The sequence below is a fragment of the Polypterus senegalus genome, chromosome 5 (assembly GCF_016835505.1).
Source record: "Polypterus senegalus isolate Bchr_013 chromosome 5, ASM1683550v1, whole genome shotgun sequence".
NCBI classification, from domain to species: Eukaryota; Metazoa; Chordata; class Cladistia; order Polypteriformes; family Polypteridae; genus Polypterus; species Polypterus senegalus.
The window spans coordinates 81,233,493-81,256,122 of NC_053158.1; the positions used below are offsets into that span (position 1 = coordinate 81,233,493).

The following is a 22,630-nucleotide window of genomic DNA, read 5'->3' on the forward strand; positions in this document are numbered from 1 at the left end:
AAAATTATTAACTGCTGATGATGTTGATCGTTTTGTCTGTGCTGAAATTCCAAACAGAAACCTATCCTGAATTACGGTACAAAGTCATTAAACACATGTCTCACTGATCTCATTTAAAAGATTCAGCATATTGGGACTCGAAAGATTCCAAATATTGTTTTACAGAAGTTCTGAAATAAAAGTGACACTAATGAAATAGCAACAATTAAGAGAAAAAAAATCTTAAAAGTGTGTATACAGAAAAACAAACACGGGGGTTGGTGAGCAAAGCGAGCAGGTTGTGAAGCCTCCTAATCTATACTAATAAAAAGCCCTCACTGACTGACTGACTGACTCACTCACTCATCACTAATGCTCCAACTTCCCGAGTAGGTTGAAGGCTGAAATTTGGCAGGCTCATTCTTTACAGCTTACTTACAAAAGTTAAGCAGGTTTAATTTTGAAATTCTCCGCGTAACGGTCATAATTGAATCCTACTTACGTACATATATACGTCCATAGCCTGCAGCTCGGTCGCCACGTAGTTGGTTGCCTGCCTATATAGCGTCCCCCATCCCCACGCCTCCCACGTAATTGACTGCCTGCCCATATAAGGCCATCCGTCCCTCCGGTCTCTACATTCCATTCGTTGCTTCGCCACGGTATTCACGTCTCCCTGCTGATAACTGCAGCCTTTTTATTTATTCCACGGCTTCTCGACTGTTTTATTGTTCGTTTATTACGATTATAAGTATTGTGTAGGTATTTTAGACTTAGTTTACTGTTCAGGTACCGATTTCCTTTATTGTTACAACCGTACTTCCATTAACATGTCTACTGAGGTAATCACCATTGATCAAAGAACTGTCACTTACCGAGTGGTTTCCATGCCCGGAGATGCCGCCTGCCTTTACATTCTCTGTGTTATATTGCACGACCATATCAGGCTCAATCTTGATATCCGGAGGAACATTGTGTCTTATGTATTCAATGACTGGGACAGGTTCAAGTTGTGGACTGATGACGGTACAGGAGATAATTATACTACACAGGGGCACTATAAGAGTGAAATGCTTAAGCCATTCACCTATGCTTCTGCATGTGAGTTGATTGCTGCCGCTGAATTGTTTGGTTGTTGCTTTCAAGTGTACCGAAATGGCCAAATATTTTACATCTTTGCAGAACCGCCAATGCCTCTTAAACATCTTAGATTCACAGGTGACAATTTGAGTAGTGGACACTTTGATGTTTATGAATGTTTCAACTCTCAAAGCTGGATGCGAAGTTATCGATGAAGCCGGTTGTATGCTTACAACACTTGACAGATGCCGAATGTCACTTCAACACAACTCCTGCAAATATTAAGGTAATTGAAACAAACCATGAAACTCAAACCGATTATGACAGCAGCAATCCAAGGTGTGAGAAAACAGTAAAAAGGAGGCGTGTCAGACGTCGTGGTACATTTTCTGATGTAGCTAGACAGAAACAACTTCGTGACGCTGCCGCCAAATACTTGCAGAAAAATCCACAAGTTCACAGAGACGCTGTTGCTAAATACTCGCAGAAAAATCCACAAGTTAATAGACATAATGTCGCTAAATACTCGCAGGCAAATCCACAACTTAATGCTGGGAATGCCTGTTAAACATCTTAGATTCAAAGTAGCGATTTGGGTAGTGAACACTTCAATGAATGAAACCTGTTATCTTTACAACGGTTGACATACACGGAATGTAACTTAAACACAACACATCCTCCAAATACAAACCTGATTGAAAGAAATAATGATAATCAAATCCTTGATGACAGCAACACTCATAACAGTGACAAAACAATTACATTGACAATCATGTTACATTATTTTTAAAATGTTTCCTTTTCTTTTTCATAACTTCTTTAACACACTACTTCTCCGCTAGCGGTATTTTGCTAGTCTATAATATAATTAAACTAGGCACTTATATAAAGCTTTTTTATATATACATAGACAACACTGTATATATCTATATCTAATATGTCTATCTGTATACAGTATATAGTCATGGGAGTGTTTTGTAGCATTGTGTTACAGGGAGACATTTGCCTATTAGAAGTTGTAATGTGCTTGTTCTCTCTTTTCTAAAGGAATGCAGTCTGAATAATGGCCAAGCTCCTTGACTTACATGGGAAACAAAGAGAGAGAGAGTTAGGAAAAAAAGCCCTAGGATCAACTTACATCAATGGATCTGCTATTTTTCAAAGGTAGAACATACGTAGACCAATATACTTTTTAACATGATATTCCTCATTCCAACTTTTTCATAATTAATGAGGGAATTTAGGTTTCTCCAATCTGTCTACAAGTGTGAGTGGGACATTGATGTCTGTCCTAGCACAAACGTACATGAATGCACACACACACACACACACATGCACACATACAGTATGCTATCTTATATAAGGGCAATTAACCTAACACACAAATCTCTGCCATGTGGGAGGAAAACCAGAGTAACTACAGAAGAAACCATTTTGACAAGGGGAGCATGTGCAGACCAGGATCTGAACTCACAATTAAAATGTTGACAGACAGTCATGCTACCCCCTATACTACTTTGCCACCCACACTGGGTTAATTTGAACTCTAAATTGGGCTTCGGTATATGAGAGTGTGGGTATGAGCATGAATGTGCCGCACTGTTGACTGATATCCCAATTTGGAATTGCTCCTTCCTTGCAAGACTGCAGTGCTAATCAAATCACTGTATTCTAATGTCAACATTATTAGTTTATAGATTCCTTATAAAAGTTATTTTTACTGCAGTATTTATCATGCATTGTAAACCCTGTAATATAACTGTAAAAGGAAAAACATATACAGGGTGGTCCAGATCTAATTATGTAGATCTAGATCGTCTGGATGACTTTGATGTATGCCGGGACAATTCCAGTTCAGCGCGAAGGCGATTCTTCATGTCGTCAGTTCACACACTTCTCGATGGTCTGGGATTTTTCAGGTAATTTTCTATGTAATAAACTTAATAAGTTATAGTGTAATGAAAATTGCATAATTAGATCTGGACCACCCTATATATAAAAACGGTTAAAATGCTTCTGTGTGGACTATACAAAGATGATCAAGGCTACCTTGGGTGTAGCACTACATTTTCTATGAAAACAGGCTAATGGAAACAAGGAAAAATAAATAGTTCAGATATTCTGATTGATGACTTATATTACCTTCTTTATTTTCTCTGCGTGGGGTGTACCTCCTTTCCATTCAAAATCACAATATGTCATAAGATCCATTTTTGGGGACACGCTAAGCGATCCTGTATTCAGACAAAAACAACACAAAAACAATCAGACTTGGCTTAATGTTAAAAGATAAAACAGAAAATGAAAAATATAAAAAGATCTTACTTCTGCTTATTCCACTGCAGCTAAAAGTGAACAGAAAAAAAACGGAATCAGTAAGGAACATTGATGAATTCCTGTTAGTTAATTATTACTATTACAGTAGTAATATGTTAGTATCACAAAAAGACATCCAGTAATGTAATCATCATTCTAGCCCTGTTCCATGGCAGTATGTTGACCTTACTGTGGAAATTGTGATTCTACAGCAAAACATTTATAGTTTTTTGGCAAGACAGGACTTCCTCTGGACACTAACCTAGTACTAAATGTCAGAGTTCTGGACATTTGATTCATACTGTAGGTCAAATGGTGACACATGAAGACATGGACATTTATATGGATGTCTAAAATATATGATTCATTAATTAAACATCAAAAATGTTCATCCCAAGTAGAAACTGCAGTGCCACATAGTCAGATACACAACAACATCTACACTAAACACACTGAAGCCTAAACAGTAAGTGATTAAATAAAGTAAATAGCTTTATAATTGATTTAAATTAAATGACAGATTAACATTGTCTAGGCTAACATTGGCTCTATATTGGACCCATATGTATGAGAATGGCTACCCTGTAAAGGTTTGCAGTCTCTTTCAAATTTGTTCTTCTTTTTTCAAGAAAGACTCTTGGCCTACTCTAACCCTATATAGTACAAACATGGTCTGAAAATGAATGAATGAGCGAAGTTCAACTTAATTGTACTAAAATTTATCAATAGGTGTTTCTGTGCCACTATACAGTATATAGCACATGCAAAAGTCTTAGTCACATTAAACAGTTCACACCATTACTTGTTTAATCATTTTATGTCATTTGGATTAGTCTGACAAAAGAAAAGAGAAAAACCTAAGAGTTTCAAATAAACCTAATACAAAAAATCAGTAATACAATAAGATATTTGAATGTCCTTCAAGAAAAAAAAAACTAACAGAGAAAAAATACCACTTTCCAGTTAAAAAGTAAGATATTTGTAGGCATATATAGCATCAAGCTCATCAGGCTTGCTTCCCTTTAAAATCGGAAGATGTCTAGTACCACTATCAGCTGAAAACATGCAAATATCATGGGACCCTGGTATACCCATCTACAGTCTAGAGTAGTCGTATCAGAAGTTGTCTTCATGAAAGAGTTTTGACCACACTTGGATGGAGAAACATGGCAGAAGACACTGGTCTGATGAGTTATCGATCATGCAGTACCATCAGAGATGCTTCTGATCTGCCAGTTTTATTTTGCAGTATGACAAAGGCCATAGCACACAGCCAAATCATAAAAAAATTATATGTGGCCAAAAAAAGAAACAGGAAATACATGCAACAAATTGTATGCAGCCAAATGAGCCCTGATTTCAACATCATCAAGCCTGTCTGGAATAACTTGCAGAGTCAGAAGCAAGTAAGATGCCTAAGATGTTTGCACAGTACTGTATGTCTATACTGTATAATATACATGTACATATATCAACAAAATATTATATTTAGATTTAAAATTAAAATGTAATTCAATTAAATTATCTGTTTGCTTTATTAATGTTAAATCACAAATACTGTAGATACAATTACTATGAAAGGTCACACAATAAGCAGAATAATCCCTGATTCTTTATACTGTACTATTAATTGTTCATTTAAGTAAAGAAAAATGCCTTTATTTTTTAAGTTCCCAGTGCCATAATTTGAATTTCAGTCAAAGTGTAAATCAAGAAGACCAAGAAAGTTTTTAAGTTTTTAAAACAGCTAAGAGATTAAGACTAGGGACAGGAAACAGATATAAAAATATGTAAGAGACACTATTTAAATACATTGAAGTTGGTCATTAAGAATCATTCCTTCTTTGAATTTAACAATTGTGTCAGCACTCTGAGCCGACCAGTTGTGTAGGTGACAATATAAAGGTAAATTGTATAATGTAAGATTACATGACATGTGTGCTATGTTTGGAAATAATGCACCAAAATAATAAATAAAACTTTAATGCAAATTATCTTTCAATTATACACTATATATACAGTAGAAAACTCTGAACTCTCTTAAGTGTAAGTAACAAAATGTTTAGTCATTAAAGTGGTAATGCAGTTGCAACCAAATATGAATATTATAACAAGCATGTAATTAACTTCCTTATTGTTATATTTTCCCCCCAGAAAAATAATCCAAAAACTTTAACAAAAAATGTTACTCTGTGTAACAGAAACATATAAATAAAAATGTCAGCATAATCACAGTAGGAAAGGTATGACTAGTGTCCACTGCCGAACTGATGCAGATTTAGAATACAGTATGTGCTTTGTGTGATATGTGTTGAAACAGTCACCGATGTACATAGGCACTGTTCAAGCAGATGTAGAAAGATTATTTTATAATATTCCAGATGTATCTAGAGCTTGCTTTGCACAGCATGTTGAAGTTGGTATCTAATCTTACCCATCTGGCTGTGTTGTACACTATCCATAACAGCCTTACCTTGTAACCCATGAGACTTTAATCAATACTTATGTCGTGATCAGGAATATACACCTGCTGCATATTTTTGATAATAGCAAGATACACATCCCACAGTTTTTATAGTTTCAGTGATAGGTGATTGGCCTTACCAAAGTCATTGTTATTAGTGAAATGCAAGTATTTCATAATGAGTGAAAAATGACACACACTCATAACATTGTCTGCAACAATGGGTCTGGTTTGTGAGGCAGTACCATCTCTGGAATGGTTTTCAGGAAACTGAAAAAAACTCAAATATCAACTGCAGTGACAGACTGGCAGTGACTGTGAAAAGCAAATGATTTTCTGTGGCTTTTCGATACTGTTCAGTATAGAGGTTTGTTTCTAGAACTATTTTCTCCACCAGATTATCTTCAAAAAATTGTAAATAGTTCAGATAATCACGATGAACAGACACCTTTAGATCAAGGTTTCCACAAATTAGCAACAAAGTGGTGAAGGTTTGTTAGCAGGAGAGTGAAGCTGACAACAAACACGAACATCACCAAAACTTGGCAGGTTGGAATGTACTGCATTTTCTTTGTCTGGGTCAACATCTAATGATTAGTTCACACTGTCGTTAATATTGTTTGATTTGAGCAATGGTTCAGCTGCAGTTTGTTCTGAAACTGGCTTAATGTCTATTAGTTTGCCATTGAGTTTTTAGTTTCCATACAGTGGTCATGTTTTTTTGCAGCATGATGTTATTTTATCCACTAAATAGCAGCAGAATTCTGTCCCAAGCATAATTCGGGCTTAACACTATAAAGCGGATCATTACACATCACTCTGAATCTGAGTTGGTCTTAACTTTAATTACATGAAATTCTGTGCCTGAGTCAGGATAATGCCAAGGAAATTAAACAGATTTTTTATGGAAAAAAAATTTTAATAGGAAAAAAAATGGTGGGAGGAAAGTTCATAATACAGTACATACTTTTACATTTTCTTACAAAATTAATATACAGTTTCATGCCAAGGCAAGAAGTTTAAAGATATTATCAGAAGATACGTGAGCAAGCCAAATGACAAGCTGACTGAAATAAGGCACATGAATATACTATCTGTGACTGTGCCACTTACCATAACACCCAATTGTCCTCATAGTCATTCTAAGTATACTTTCTGGTATCCACAGGTTGGAACAGAGCTAGATGTTGGTGACTCACAATCACAGTCTCAATTATTCTAAGAACAAAAATAGCGTTTCAGTCAACTTTATGCTGTGTTTACATGCTTCCATTTCAGTGTAGTTGTGATTTGATTGTGCTAACTAATTTAAGAATGACTGAGCTCTGATTATTACATGTAACCACAACAACTGTGGAATGCCAGAAGGTATACTTGGAACGACCATGAAGATGATCGGTGTCAGCATTAGTAGCACAGTCTAATGATGATGTGTTTACATGTTGCTTTTTAATGTGTTTGTTATTTGATTGCACTATCTGCAGTGAGAATGACTAAGACTGTGATTGTGAGTCAACAACAGCCAGCCTCACTTCAAACAATTTTCTTTTCCTTACATACAACACAATATATTTATAAGCTATAAAACACTATTACACTGTTGCAAATATTCTGTCTTCAGATTCCTGATAACAGTATTGACTTACTCTCTTATTAATCGGGCAATGTAAATGTATGGCCCCTTGATGAACCATAACCCAAGCAGGAAACGACAAGCAGATTTTAACTTTTCTGTCAGTGTTCTCCATATGAAGCCAGTATTCTGAGAGAAGGAGTGCAGAGTGGTCTGAAATGGACTCCTTTCTGGAAAGGAAACAGAACAATGCACAAAATAAGAGTTAGCTTTACAAAAAAACATATCCACCGAGGCCCATTTTGTTTACTGCAATATTAAGGAAAAGTGTTTCTGTAAGCCACTAGGAGAAAGGAAAAGTACATATAAAATAACAAGTAATTCAAGTATTTCCCCTGAACAAATAAAGTGTATTCTATTTATCTATCTATCTATCATTGGAAAGGAATTGATCTGACCACATAATTATCGTAATATATATATATTTATATTTACACAAAGGACAATAATAAACAACATAAAACATAAAATTATGACAGTATAAGGAGTTTTTGTAGTCTTCATTCTCGATAACAATGTGAAATTACACATTTTTAAGGGCATGCCAAATTAGAGATTTTCAGTTTTATCCTTCATTTATGAAATCTTAGCTAGTCCACGGCAGTCAGTGGTGCGTTCCCGTGAACCCTAATGTGACACACCTAATGACTAAGACCAGTGTTTCCCAACCACGGTCCTGGGGAGCCACTGTGCCTGCACGTTTTTGTTCCAACCAAATTCCTAATCAGTGACAACACATGAAAGCACTGATCTCATTTAATTAGCTGGTATAATTTTTCTCTTATTTCACATTCAGAAAAGCACAACAGCATGATTTTTATATTTATAAGACATTTAAAAATATTTCTAATTTTGCTATACATTTAAATGCTTAACTCTCTTTTGTTGATTTCATTATATTTTGCCCTTTCTCTGTGCAGTTTTCCCCCCCTGTGTTTGTATCTTATTAATGACAATTAAAAACGAGCAGAGCAGACATGCTGACAAACAACACTGAATAATCAAAGGCTGCAAGTACTTTAGCATCAGACCCACTAATTAGTAAATAATGGATTAATTAAACAATTAGAACACCTAGAAAAGTAGAATGAAAATCAAGATAAAAATATTGTTAAAAAGAAGAAAGTACATTATTCCCACATAACTGCTTGGTACATTTTAATATATACATACACAAAATATATATATATATTTTACCAAACATAGTTGCGTAATGTAATATTGGCATTGTAATATTCTCTCCTATAGAAAAAGACACATGACTTCTGAATTCTGATGTTTCAGTTCTTGTGGTAAAGATGGATAGATTGTTTAGCTAGTTACTATTACCTTTTAGTTACAGTGACACCAATACCATAATACATTAGCTGGCTTTATTTTAAAGTTACGATTACTACCTCTCAGAAACAAAATAGGTGTACATATGGTTTGATTAAAGTGATGCTATGTTTCTTTCATGGTTGGCTTTCTCCAGAGACATGAAAGAATCTTCAGTGTGCTTTTCTTTGTTTGTTCTCCTTCGCCACCTTGGTTGCACCTTCTGGTTGTAAGTGGTATTGCACTTTTCTCTTTGAGGTTTTCACACACAGTGTCCTTGGTTACTATCAAAGTTATACCTGCTGAGTCAGCTAGTAGTCAGTAAGCTCCCTTCGTTGGCAAGGCTAACACTTAGCTTTTATGTACAGTCTTCCTCTATGGGGTTACTTGCTATCTTAGCAAGGTTTGAACTAACAGCACACTTAATCCAACTGCTTTTATGGTCTTTAATTTCTCCAGTCCAGCAACAGTTACCCTTTAGAATATAAGGGATTGCTCTACAATTAGTTACAGCAACATGCTATGGGGTCTCTGTTCTACAGACCAGAAGTTATGGACAAGGCTGGGAAATGGGCTTGATGGTTTTTAAGGACAGAGTCATTAGTTTCTTGGGTTCACATAAGCCCATCCTTTTTGATTGTCTACTGGCTCAGTTATGTCCATCAAGGCTGCCAATCATTGAGTTATATCTCTTTGTTCAAGTTTGGGTATTTAGATGGTACTTCGGAGAGTGAATGTCACTTGGCTTGTGACTGGTCATTTTTACTAGATAAAGTAAAGAAGCTGCATTCTAAAGAGAGGCCTTGTTAGGAGGATAGAGACTCTTTAGTTACTTTGTTAAATTTAAAAAAAAAAAAAAACTGGTTTAGCAATAAAAACAATGTTTTCAGATTTTTGTTTTACTTTTTAATTGATGTCTTTCAGGTGTGCAATAGTAGAAATATAGGCTAGAAATATTATTACAATTGCAAATACAGGATTAACAAAAACTCCTGAAAGGAAAATTTGCTATATAATATAAAGAGAAAACTGGTGGAAAAAAACTGTGATCTGTTTATTCTGAAAACATATAAATTGTTTTGGAAAGAAAAAATATTTCTTTACACACAACCATGTCATGTAGAACTAAACGAACACAACAGTTCTCACACTGCAACTGCATCTCTTTCACTGAAGATGGCATAAGTGAGCAATCTAAAATTGTCATATTGCATACAGAATGGCATGATATTCTTTACAAGCACAAATTCATTTGAACAATTAAATATTTTTTTTCTTTGTATTGATTCTGCTGAGTGGCACCCATCTTACTTGTTATTGATATGAAAACCTCACAGAAGATCATTTGAATTATTTGCGAAGTGTACAAAAATTCTAAAAGTTAACTTTAAGTGACAGTGCTTTGAAACAGTCATAACATGGTCGTTTATCTTACTGTTGAACAATCAGAATGTGAACTGCATTTTAGCATTTCTGTTTGAGCTTACTACAGACCATTCTGAAGGAAAGGTAGGTTGAGGTGAGTTGTGGAAGAGTTAAATTAGCTAAATAAGGTAAAATGTGAAGCTGTAGGAAAGATACAAAAGAAACTATCATTACCTGAATTAAATGAGTCAAGAATAGTGGTAACTCCTTTTACATCATCTCTGTGATTTCAGCAATAACATGTTAAGGTCCTTATAGAGTTTTTTAACAGTATTTTCTGTGCATTAGTTTACTTCTCAGTTAAATACACACCCTTTGCACTGAACAGAAGGATCATTGCATTCATTCTCAATGAATAGCAATTATTTACACATCTTCCATTCTTTCTCCAGTGTTGGTGGTGATCTAAACTGATATACAGTAAGTGCCCAGTGGGGTCACATTAGCATTGAACATTTTACATGTTAGACATACTCTACCAGGCAGGCTAAAACACTAAACATAAAAAATAATCAGCTGATTGGCTGCTAGACACATTAGCTGGTGCAACATTAAGAGCACCAGATAGATTACTCAATTTAGGTTGTCCTTTAAAATCCATCCATCCATTTTCTAACCCGCTGAATCCGAATACAGGGTCACGGGAGCCAATCCCAGCCAACAAAGGAACCAATCCAGGGCAGGGTGCCAACCCACCGCAGGACACACACAAACACACCCACACTAGGGCCAATTTTGAATCGCCAATCCACCTAACCTGCACGTCCTTGGATTATGGTAGGAAACCCACGCAGACACGGGGAGAACAGGCAAACTCCACGCAGGGAGGACCCGGGAAGCGAACCCGGGTCTCCTAACTGCGAGGCAGCAGCGCTACCACTGCGCCAACCCTCCTTTAAAATGAAAACTTCAAATAAATTTTTTTTTTCTTAATAACGTTGTTGCTTGGATGAAATAAAGAAAGAGACAATAATGAATGTCTCCAGTTCATTAAAGTGATACAAACTTTGGATGTTTTAATATGAAAGTATAATGAAGGGAATAATGCGTTGAACTGAAAACAGTTTCTGGATAAATTAATTCTGTGCCTTGTAACGTTGCTATATTTTTGTGACTGCTTAAACTTTATTTTTTTAAATAGAATTTTAATTATCTTTTACCACTTAGAAAACTGACTTGTTGATTCTGCACCCATCCTTAATAGTCTGATAATATCTGCGTTCTTACTTGAAGACACAGTTTTCTAATTCTGATGAAAACTCCTTCATTCAAGACACTCTGACTATAGGCTGTAACGACTAAGATTTTTCTAGGTGCAAAAAAGTTATACTGTACATATTATGATAATTTCAATTGTTGAGGTTTCAATATTTTTTGTACTATTTTTATTTTCTAATACCTCAATTTAACTCTAAAATGCACTGCCAATTTGTGCATTTATTACTGTTAGCAAGAGATCATTGATAACAGAAAGCTGCCTCCTTTGAGATCACTAGCTTGCATGCTCTACACATTGTCCAAAATTTTGGATTGTAAACAAACCTTTCACTGTGTTAATGGGTGATTGTTAAAGAGTGCTGTATGGTTACAACATTTTTAGCCAGAACTTCTAAAGGGAAGTGCTTTATATGTTGTACTTTGGTACTTTGACTTGTTTGATTTTTCCAGCTTTTGACGACTACCCATTCAAAGATTTCAGAATGTGTTTTTTAATTTTCTGATCATGCCATTTTTAAACTGCACAGTATAGTACATGGGTAATCTGATATTATCATCTTGCTATTTCTCTTCAAAGTCAAAGTCAAAGTAAACTTTATTGTCATTCCAACCATATACACCTATAAAGAGAGAGGAAATGATGAAGCTAAGGGCTCACAGAGTACACACATAGTGCAAATAAGACAAGACAGTATGCACAAACAGACAAAACTATGGAACATGCTATGTAAATAAGCAATATGCCAGTCCAGTTAACTGCCACAGTTAAACATGTTGTAAAGGACCCATTTAAATGAAATTTCCACAGATCAGTGCAGTGACTGATCTTTTGACATGATAGATAAAGTGCATATACTGGAGTGAGAGATTGTGGCCTAAGATGTTATGGCTGGATGGAAAATCATAGGAGGTCCACATCATGTTATGGAGTCTGACAGCTTGGGTAAACAAAGCTATGACAAAACATGACACATCTGGCTCTGATGCTGTAGTATATTTTTCCTAATGGCAAACGAATGACAAATTCATGAAATAGGTGATAAGGGTCTTGCACAATGCAGCAGACCTTCTGGACACATTATTTGGAAAACGTGTTCCAGGGGAAGCAGAGGTTGTTGTTCTAGGATAATCATTCCCCTTCATCTTTTAGATTTAAACTCTAGAAAGTGTACAAAAAAGGACACAAAATCTTCTGTTAGAATAAAAAAAGATATTTCCCTTTTCACAAAAAATACATGCAAAATGTTTAAAGTTGAACATAAAAAGTCTGCCATCTGTCAGCCTGATAGGTCGAAAGTGAATGACTGTCATGGAACTAGTAATGTCACAAGAAACGATAGTTTGGTTCCAAGTCAAAAGCAAAATTCCAAAAATGTTACAGTATTAGTTTTTATCATATTTGTAGTACCAAGTAAAAGCTGATATTGCTGATATTGCCTGACTGCAAGTAGAAGAAGTACTTGGGAACACACACAGCAATAATGACCCTATAGACCTATGAACACATGAGAAAAACATGAGGAGAAAATGCATGTGAAAACGACTCATAGTACTGATGCTAGAGCTAGTGCACTGCAAAACCTAACACTTGACTTTCCTGAATCTTTATAAAAATTTTTGATTTTAACATCTATAGTTGTCATTTAACAGTGTGTTACAATCATGGGTCAACTTCCATCACTGGCCAATTAAACTGTATATTTTTAACAGAATTTTAATCTTAACTGTGCAGTTCAAAAATTAATCCAACTGTCAATCGGAACTATGATTGACTGACTTCTAAGTCTGATTTATTTAAAGAGTTGTGTGATTTAAAGATTTATACTGCATGGTCATTAGGTTCACATGTACAGAGTGCAACAAAATTTTAACTTGCATGCCCTTTATCAACCTCTAACACATCACCAATCTCAGGAGCCCTTATGACTTAATATAACTACTTTATTCTTTAAATTCTGCCTTCTTTACATTAAAACCTTTGAATCTAACATACAAAAAAGGTTACTCAATTACAAACTTTTTTTCCTAATTATGAGATATCATCTAAAATATCGTACATAAATGTGAGAAAATAAAAAAGTTTTTATTAAAAACAAGTGAAAAGTTCATTTTTACCTGTAAAATAAGGCATGCTGGATTATACCAAATGTATTTGCTAAAAACCTGAGGTTAATAAACAAAAAATAGTGAATCGGTTCAAGCACTTAAATTTTGGCAGCCAAACATCATTGGCTATTACATATACTACAAGAATATATAAATATTTCACTCTAAGCATATTCTAAAGGTATGTAAGTAATTATAGGATCATTGCTTTAAGCTTCTATAAACAGGTTTTTCCCTGTTGTAGCAGTGTTTGAAGATCAAACTAAGTTAAGATATGTGGCTTAAAATCTTGATGACGCTTTTGAGTTTTTTCAACACAAGACATTCATTTTCTAAAGACAATGATAAAAAATGAACATACTGTATTTAGTGTACCTACAGAAGTAGCTGAACTGAAGAAGAAGTAATGGCCTTCTCCAGGAAGGCAAAATACCATTTTATACAGGTTTTTTTTCTGAACTCTACATATTAAATATAAATCCCTATTAATGAAATAAAAATGTTTATGTAAAAACCAGGGTTTACAATTTTAACTGATTGAAATTTCATAAGTGAAACATGTGAAATGTACATGATGTTCTGTGAAACCAAATGGCTAAGAGTCTGCTGGACACAATGATCAGGATCCATATTTCATAAACATTGTAAAGAAGGCTATGTATGAAATAATAGTCTATTTATCTGCAGTTTTAAATTCTAATGTCTGAAAATAGGCTCATTTCTTCTACCTAAAAAAAGCAGATGATTCATCTGATATGAATATGAATAATCATAGGGCTCTTTTAATTTTATCTATATTAACAAACCATTTTGCATCTCTCATTTCTTCACAGTAAAATTTAAAGATGGATAAAACTTTATGTTTGTAACTCTCAATCCCATTTTTGCCCTAGACAACATAAGTCATTTATCATAACACAGATGCAACAAAAGGCATGACTGTATGGCATTGTTTGAAGATCTTTCCAAGTTCTTCGTCACTACTGTAATATTGTTTTTTTTATTTATTTTAATTAAAAGCAAATAACAATCCAAATAATCAAATCAAACTTAACAAAACCAAAATTCAACTCCTAACCAAAAGAAAGAGAGGAGAGCCAGCCACCAAAACCAATTTTTAAAAGCAGCAAGGAAGGAAGAGGATCATTTTACCCAATATAGAAGCTTATTCTAAAATATTACTGTTATATTAAAAATGTTTTGAACAGATCCTCTGAGTAAGAATTATTTTTTTTCCAATTTCAAATAGTACAGGACATCAGCTACCCACTGACTTAAAAGTGGATGCAAAAATATTACCTATGTAGAGTCTGTAAATGGTTTAATCCCAGACATTTTCCAAACATTAAATACTGTGTATGTTTGAGAGAGTGGAAAAAAAGTGGATGTCACATTAAGGCGCAAGAAATAAGAGCTTCTCTGTCTTAACATGCTTCTTACATTGGTTCCATATTCTGAGTGAATGAAGGGCAATAGGATTATTACTGTATTGGCAATAGTTTTTAATTACTTGAGCATACAGTGGGGAATATAAAAAAATACTGCTGTACTTTTTTTTTTACTTAATTCTGCTGTAGACCAGGCTTGTGTATGTTCATCAATTTGTGTCAATGTCCAGGGGCCTCATATATAACGCCGTGAGTAGAACTCACACTATAACATGGCATAAGCACAAAAGCGGGAATGTGCATACACACAGAAAAATCCAAATGCAGGAATCTGTGCGTATTCAAACTTCCACGTTCTTCCGCTACATAAATCCTGATCAGTGTGAAAAGTAACGCACGTGCACGCGCCTGCTGTCCCACCCCAACTCCTCCCAGAATTACGCCTCTTTGAATATGTAAATCAATGTAAATAGCCCTTAAGCTCAGAGTTCTGTGAAAAGACAATGGCAAAACCACGAGGAAAAATAGAACAATTTCAGCTAATACCAAGTGGAGGTAAGGAAAAATGTACTATTTGTTGGTTTAAACAGTGGTATAAATGAGAAAAGGAAGATGATCGAGTGACATAGCATGTCGGAGAAACTCAAAAGCTCAAGCTCACAAAGTCGCACAGTGCCCAAAATAAAAAAGAAATCACCTATCAATGTCGCCATGAAAAGGCGAATCGTAGCCAACCGTATGAGTGTCATATGACAGCTTATTAGGGTACAGAGACAAAAAAAAGGCACACAGTGGGGAAAAAGCACGAAATGTCAACTTTAATCTAGAAATTTCCACTTTAATCACGTAGTTTATTTTGTCATTAAAGTAGAACTTCATAAACTTCATCTTAAAATCGTTTAATTTACTAGTTTCTCAAATCCCATCGTAACTAAAGTAGTTAAGTTAAATGCTTTGTTTTGTATTTGATCTTCTATGTGCTCTATGTATGTGAATCACTACGTGCTTCTTAAACTGGCTTTCTCTTCCTCCAACAGGACACAGAATCCATTACATGATATTCATAATATTACAGCTCTCTGAATAATTAAAATACTGAGATTTATATGTGATATCATTTTCATGATGATAGGAGTTAAAGCATTAAACACGGGAATACGGTGGCGGAGTGATTGTGTGCAACCTTCGATGAAATAATTTATTGCATCAGTACTGTCTCTTTCAAACATACTAACCTCCAATTCCTGTCCTTCCTTTTCTTTCTCCAAATACCCAATCATGGCACAATCAGCCCTGTAGTAGACGTTAAGCCACCTGTAAGCTAATAACGCCGATTCTTCAAAACTTTTAAGGAACATTGAAATATCTTCGTAGTACATGTTTAATTCTTCTATCATTCACGCCAGTCCCAGTGAAACATAGAGTGCGAGGCAGGAACAATCCGTGAACGGAGTGCCAGATCCTTGCTAGCGTAGGGACACCGTGTCCTTTAATTATTAACAATATAGATTATTTAAATAAAGTAAAAATTTTATCTGTATAATATAATAAACGTAGTTATTTTGCTGCATTTCATCCTAAAAATGATATCGTCATCATATGTAAATATGCACTTTATAAAGTGGCTCAGGTTGTGAGATATAACTGTATCGCAAGTTTACAGTGAGGTAATTATACTTATAAGTACAAACAGTTCTGCAAGGAGCAGTTGATGGAATGATTGATCGGGTTTGGTGCTCTTGGGATGAACTCTTTCTGAACCATGAGGTCCATACAGAAAAGGTTTTGAAGCGTTTGCTGTGTGAGAAGCAGTTCAAATAGGAAGCATGGCTGAGGCAGCATGTGCTTGATGCTATATACCGATAATTCTCGTTCCGATCAGCTGCTCCGAGTGGTGCAGTAAGAGTAATATGTAAAAAGATGATCTGCTGTGGCAACCCCTAACGGAAGCAGCTGAAAGAAGAAGAAGAAGGTGCAGTGAGAGTAACAACACTAAAGCAGCTATGGTATTTAGAATAGTTTGACCATTCTGTGGACCATTATATTGTTACAGGTTAATTACAATCAGATGCATTAAACTAATAAACAATATGCGGTTAATTTCAGTGTATTTATAAAGCCGCGTCAGAGATGTGGATCTGAAAATGAAAGATAAACCACACAGGAACAGTAGCATTGCTTTGACTCTGGGTGCCGCCAGTCTGCAAAACGAAGCGCAGACCTTGCATACGACAGGGTATGAGCTACCGTGGAAATGTGCGTGGCTTTACGGCAAGTTTAGGTTTTATATATCGCGATTTAAACGTGGAAATGTTCGTATGCAACATTTCTGTGCGTACACACCTTTGATACATGAGGCCCCAGGTCTTTATGGCCTTCATATTAATCTATACTAATAAAAGGCAAAGCCCTCACTGACTCACTCACTCACTCACTGACTTATCACTAATTCTCCAACTTCCCGTGTAGGTAGAAGGCTGAAATTTGGCAGGTTCATTCCTTACAGCTTACTTACAAAAGTTGGGCAGTTTTCATTTCGAAATTCTACGCGTAATGGTCATAACTGGAAGGTATTTTTCTCCATTTATTGTAATGGAGTTGAGTTCGAAAGCCGTGGGGGGCCGAGTTTCGTGTGACATCATCACGCCTTCCAAGTAATCACATGAACTAACTGTCAACGCAGTGCGTAGAAAACAAGGAAGACCTCCAAAAAGCGCTGAAGAAAACATGCATTATATAATTGAGAAGGCAGCGAAACAATAAGAAGCGAGCAAGTGACATTTACTACCATATTCATGAGTGCTGCTAATTCGGAAAGAAAGCAAGGTGTAAACCTAAACTTTAAATTAAGTTCATAGATAGGCTGCCGCTGGCGTTTCTCATGCCCACGGGTAATGCAGGATACAAGTTTAATGAGAGGACGCAGGATATAAACGAGAGTTTTGATCACTTTGTAACTAAGTTAAAATTGCAGGTGAAGGGGTGTGCTTATGCAAATTCCGAGAGACTGTGTTTGTGGAGGGATTGACACTTAAGGCAGGTGGGGGAGTCACGTCATCATCTCCCTTCCCATTTACCTCATTTCGGTCTGAGCTGAGCTCCGCAGCTAACGCCGTCTTTCGAAGCAACTTCGTCACACTGCCACCAAATACTCCCAGAAAATCCACAAGTTAATACACACGCTGTCTCTAGAGTTTCTCCACACTGAATCCTCCAGGCACTACTTACAAAAGGTTACATTGACAATCGTGTTACGTTATTTTTAAAATCTTTCCTTTTCTTAGCACTAGCACAAGCACAGCTGAGAAGCTTCGATGCATGTGCTCCATAACGCGTTAAAAAATAATGCATTTAATCACACTTTGCATTACAAGCAAAGGGGAACTTTTGTTAATGCATGATTTCCTGGTACACCGATTACATTGATCAGCGCATCCCGATTCATTTTACCCTCGCACCACCTTGGTTTGAGAAGTATGAAAAAATATGAGGTTAACGCAGAAAAAAAGATCACCAATTGAAGCTTTATGAATAATGAATACTTTATTCACCATCAATAATTATTTTGGTAAAGCCATACTCAGTGTGATCCTCCTTCTATGTTCTATTTTTTTCGCGACTAGCCATGATTACATAAACGGTAAAAAAGTAAGAGCGAAGCGAGGGTAACATATCCAGTCAGGCAGGCGATAGCTGAATAGCTCGAATTTGGATATAAGTAGGTTCTATTTAGTCAACAGAAATATCTTTGGTAGGAATGCAAGTTGAATTTACTCTTTAAATTTCTATGGTGAAGAAAAATTTATGCAATGATGACTAAATTTACCTTTCATTCCTACCAAACATATTTCTGTCGACTAAATAAAAATTACTTATATTTAAAATTTAAATAGAACTCGAACAGATATGATACTTCATAATACCCACGCAGCACTACAGTAAGTGCACGTAAGAGCAGGAGTCATCCGTTTCTTTTTCATTTTTCTTCCTCGATGGATTCTGGCACCCACAGCAACAGCTGCTCGCACCCCAAAGTAGATATATATATATATATATATATATATATATATATATATATATATATATAGATACTAGCAAAATACCAGCTTAAGGAGAAGTAGTGTGTTAAAGAAGCAATGAAAAGAAAAGGAAACATTTTGAAAATAACGTAACCTGATTGTCAATGTAATTGTTTTGTCACTGTTGTGAGTGATGAGTGTTGTTGTCATATATATATATATATATATATATATATATATATATATATATATATATATATATACACACACACACATAAACATATATATATATATATCTATACATATACACATATATACATACATATATATCTACATACAGTATGTTTATATGTATAAATGTTTATATGTGTGTGTCTGTGTATATATATATATATATATATATATATATATATATATATGACAGCAACACTCATATCAATGACAAAACAATTACATTAACAATCATGTTACGTTATTTTTAAAAACTTTCCTTTTCTTTTCATAACTTCTTTAACACACTACTTCTCCGCTGCGAAGCGGGTATTCTGCTAGTATGTATATATATATGTAGATGTGTATATGTATATATATATAGATATGTGTATGTGTAGATATGTGTATATGTAGATATGTTTATATGTATATACTGTATGTTTATATGTGTGTGTGTGTGTGTATGTGTGTGTATATATATATCTATACTAATAAAAGGCAAAGCCCTCACTGACTCACTCACTGACTCACTCACTGACTCACTCACTCATCACTACTACAACTTCCCGTGTAGGTAGAAGGCTGACCCCATCTTCACAAAATTTGGTAGGTGGCTTCCCTGCACTAACCAAAACCGATGTGCGTACTTATTTCGGTGGTATGACGCCACTATCAGCCGCCATATTGAACTTTCCAACGTCCCTAGTTCTCCAACTTCCCGTGTAGGTAGAAGGCTGAAATTTGGCAGGCTCATTCCTTACAGCTTACTTACAAAAGTTAAGCAGGTTTCATTTCGAACTTCTACACGTAATGGTCATAACAGTTGAAAATATTCACCATGTTGAACTTTCTTATTTATGGCCCCATCTTCACGAAATTTGGTAGGTGGCTTCCCTGCGCTAACCAAAACCGATGTACGTACTTATTTCAGTGGTATGATGCCACTGTCGGCTGCCATATTGAACTTTTCAACGGTCTTTGTTACTTATGGGCCCATCTTCAAGAAATTTGGTATGCGGGTTCCCAATGCTAACTGAATCCTACTTACGTACATATATACGCCCATAGCCTGCAGCTCAGTCACCATGTGAGGCGGCGTTGGGTCCCCCATCCCAACGCCTCCCAAGTTGTTGGCTGCCTGCCTATATAAGGCCGTCCGTTGCTCCAGTCTCCCTGCTGATAACTACAGCCTTTTTATTTAATCCACGGTTTCTCCGCTGTTTTATTGTTCATTTATTACGATTATAGTTTTTGTTTAGGTATTTTAGACTTACTTTACATTGTTCTGGTACCCATTTCCTTTATCATTCCAACCGTATCCCCATTAACATGTCTATCGAGGTGATCACCATCAATCAAAGAACTGTCACTTACCGAGTGGTTTCCTTGCCCAGAGATGGCACCTGCCTTTTCCATTCTCTTTGTTACATATTGCACGGCCATATCAGGCTCACTCTTGATATCCGGAGGAACATTGTGTCTTTTGTATTGAATGACTGGGACAGGTTCAATGTGTGGACTGATGACGGTATAGGAGATAATTATACTACACAGGAGCATTATAACAGTGAAATGCTTAAGCCCTTCACCTATGCATCTGCATGTGAGTTGATGGCTGCCGCTGAATTGAATTTCAAGTGTACCGAAATGGCCAAATATTTTACACCTTTCGACAACTGCCAATGCCTCTTAAACATCTTAGATTGACAGGTGACAATGTCAGTAGTGGACACTTTGATGTTTATGAATGTTTAAACTCTCAAAAGCTGGACGTGAAGTTATCGATGAAACCGGTTGTATACTTACAACGCTTGACAGATGCCAAATGTCTCTTCAACACAAGTCCTACAAATACTGTCGTAATTAAAACAAATCATGAAACTCAAATCGATTATGACAGCAGCAATCCAAGCTGTGAGATTTGAAACAAGATTACTTTTCACATGGCCAACTGTATGTTGCATGCTCAAGAGTAAGCTCAGCGCACAGCTTGGTCATATTACAACCGGAGGGCCAAACTCACAATGTGGTATACAAACAGATCCTTAACAAATAATTATTGCTTCCCTTAGTTTAAAAAGGTTTAATTTTGTTCTTAATAAAAATTTTAAGGCAGTACTTCGCCACTGCGAAGCGCGGGTATTTTGCTAGTTAACAATAAGAACAGCTCACTACTCAAAACAATAAATATACGAGGCAGTCAGGATTGAACCGGGGGACTCTTGATTACAAGTCAGCAATTCTTACTGCTGCACCACGGAAACTGTTGTATCATCCTTGAACCTTTTGTGAAAGTATTTATTTGACATTTGGACTTCACGCTTCACACATTTTATAGTTTATGCCTACATTTTGTCATTTATTACTAAAATATGAAAAAACGTTTCTGTTTTAACAATGCATTTACACAGATTATTGTAGAAACGAAACACACATGAAATGTATCTGTTCCAAATAACTGTCTGTTATTTCCACTCTAAAACTCCAGCACTTCACTCCCAGATAATGAAGGTTGTAACTGGGAGAACTTTGTGCAGGTTCTACTGCAGTTTGGGGATGGAATAGTAGGCTGCTTGCTGCTTGTCTTGATCGGCACATTTACAAGACAAAAGACACTGATGGAGAGGTGCGAAGGGATTTAAGGTGGGCAGGATTTACACGTTTTTTTGTAGCCTTTGGTAATTCTAGTGTTAAAGTCATACAGTATATCCCTGATATGATAGGTAAATATAATATTAAAGTATAGACAATTTTATGACACTGTCCTAAAAGCAGAAGCTTTCATTACTTATACCACAGTCAGTGCTAAAATGCAAATAAAATTCAGATATGTAAATAGACTGCATTTCTAAAATACATTTCTTGAAGGGACAAAACAGCTATTGCTACTCTAAACGTGCTTAAGCCTCGAAATCTCTTTCAAGATTTTTATGAAAAAGAGGATCAAATTCATTTAAGTTGTCATTTAAGCACCTGACACAGATACTGTGTTAAGATGTCACTTTTTTTTAGACATTTTGAAATAATTATCAATGACAAACATAGATTTGTAACCTAATCTGTCCTTCACTGTGAAGGCATTTCCCAACAATTCATGAATTCATGGAGCACAGTAAGCAGCTGAAATTCTAATGTGTTTCCACATGCACACTCAACTGTGCTGGCATTTCGAAAACCTGTATTATTTTGCCATTATAAGCAGCAATCAATCATGCAAAAGATAATACACAAAAAACTGTATACAAATTGAAATAATGTGTCTTAGGGTAAATTTTGTAAAATCAATTAATTAGCAATTGTAGTAAAGAATTTTTCTCTATTTTAACAAAGGCAATTTCAAAATTCTAACAATGCTTTTTAAATAGATGTTTTTCAATTTTCAAAGATTTGTGCAGCATTTGTGATTTCCCAACAAAAAATTGAACTTTCCAAATAAATTTCTTTGAAGAATAAATGTACTACATTTCAACAA

At 35.5% G+C, this 22,630-nt stretch overlaps 1 protein-coding gene across 1 annotated transcript in view; it reads right to left on the bottom strand.

Annotated features, from left to right (window-relative positions):
• The window catches only part of LOC120530405 (inactive ubiquitin thioesterase OTULINL-like), a 77,546-nt gene that overhangs the window by 31,528 nt on the left and 23,388 nt on the right, over positions 1 to 22,630 (bottom strand). Inside the window, exons 2-4 of the mRNA XM_039754884.1 lie at positions 7,486 to 7,642; positions 3,385 to 3,404; positions 3,202 to 3,293 (exon numbers count right to left, since the gene is read on the bottom strand). Of these exons, the coding sequence (XP_039610818.1) occupies positions 3,202 to 3,293; positions 3,385 to 3,404; positions 7,486 to 7,642 (269 nt within the window). The remainder of the gene's footprint in view (positions 1 to 3,201; positions 3,294 to 3,384; positions 3,405 to 7,485; positions 7,643 to 22,630) is intronic.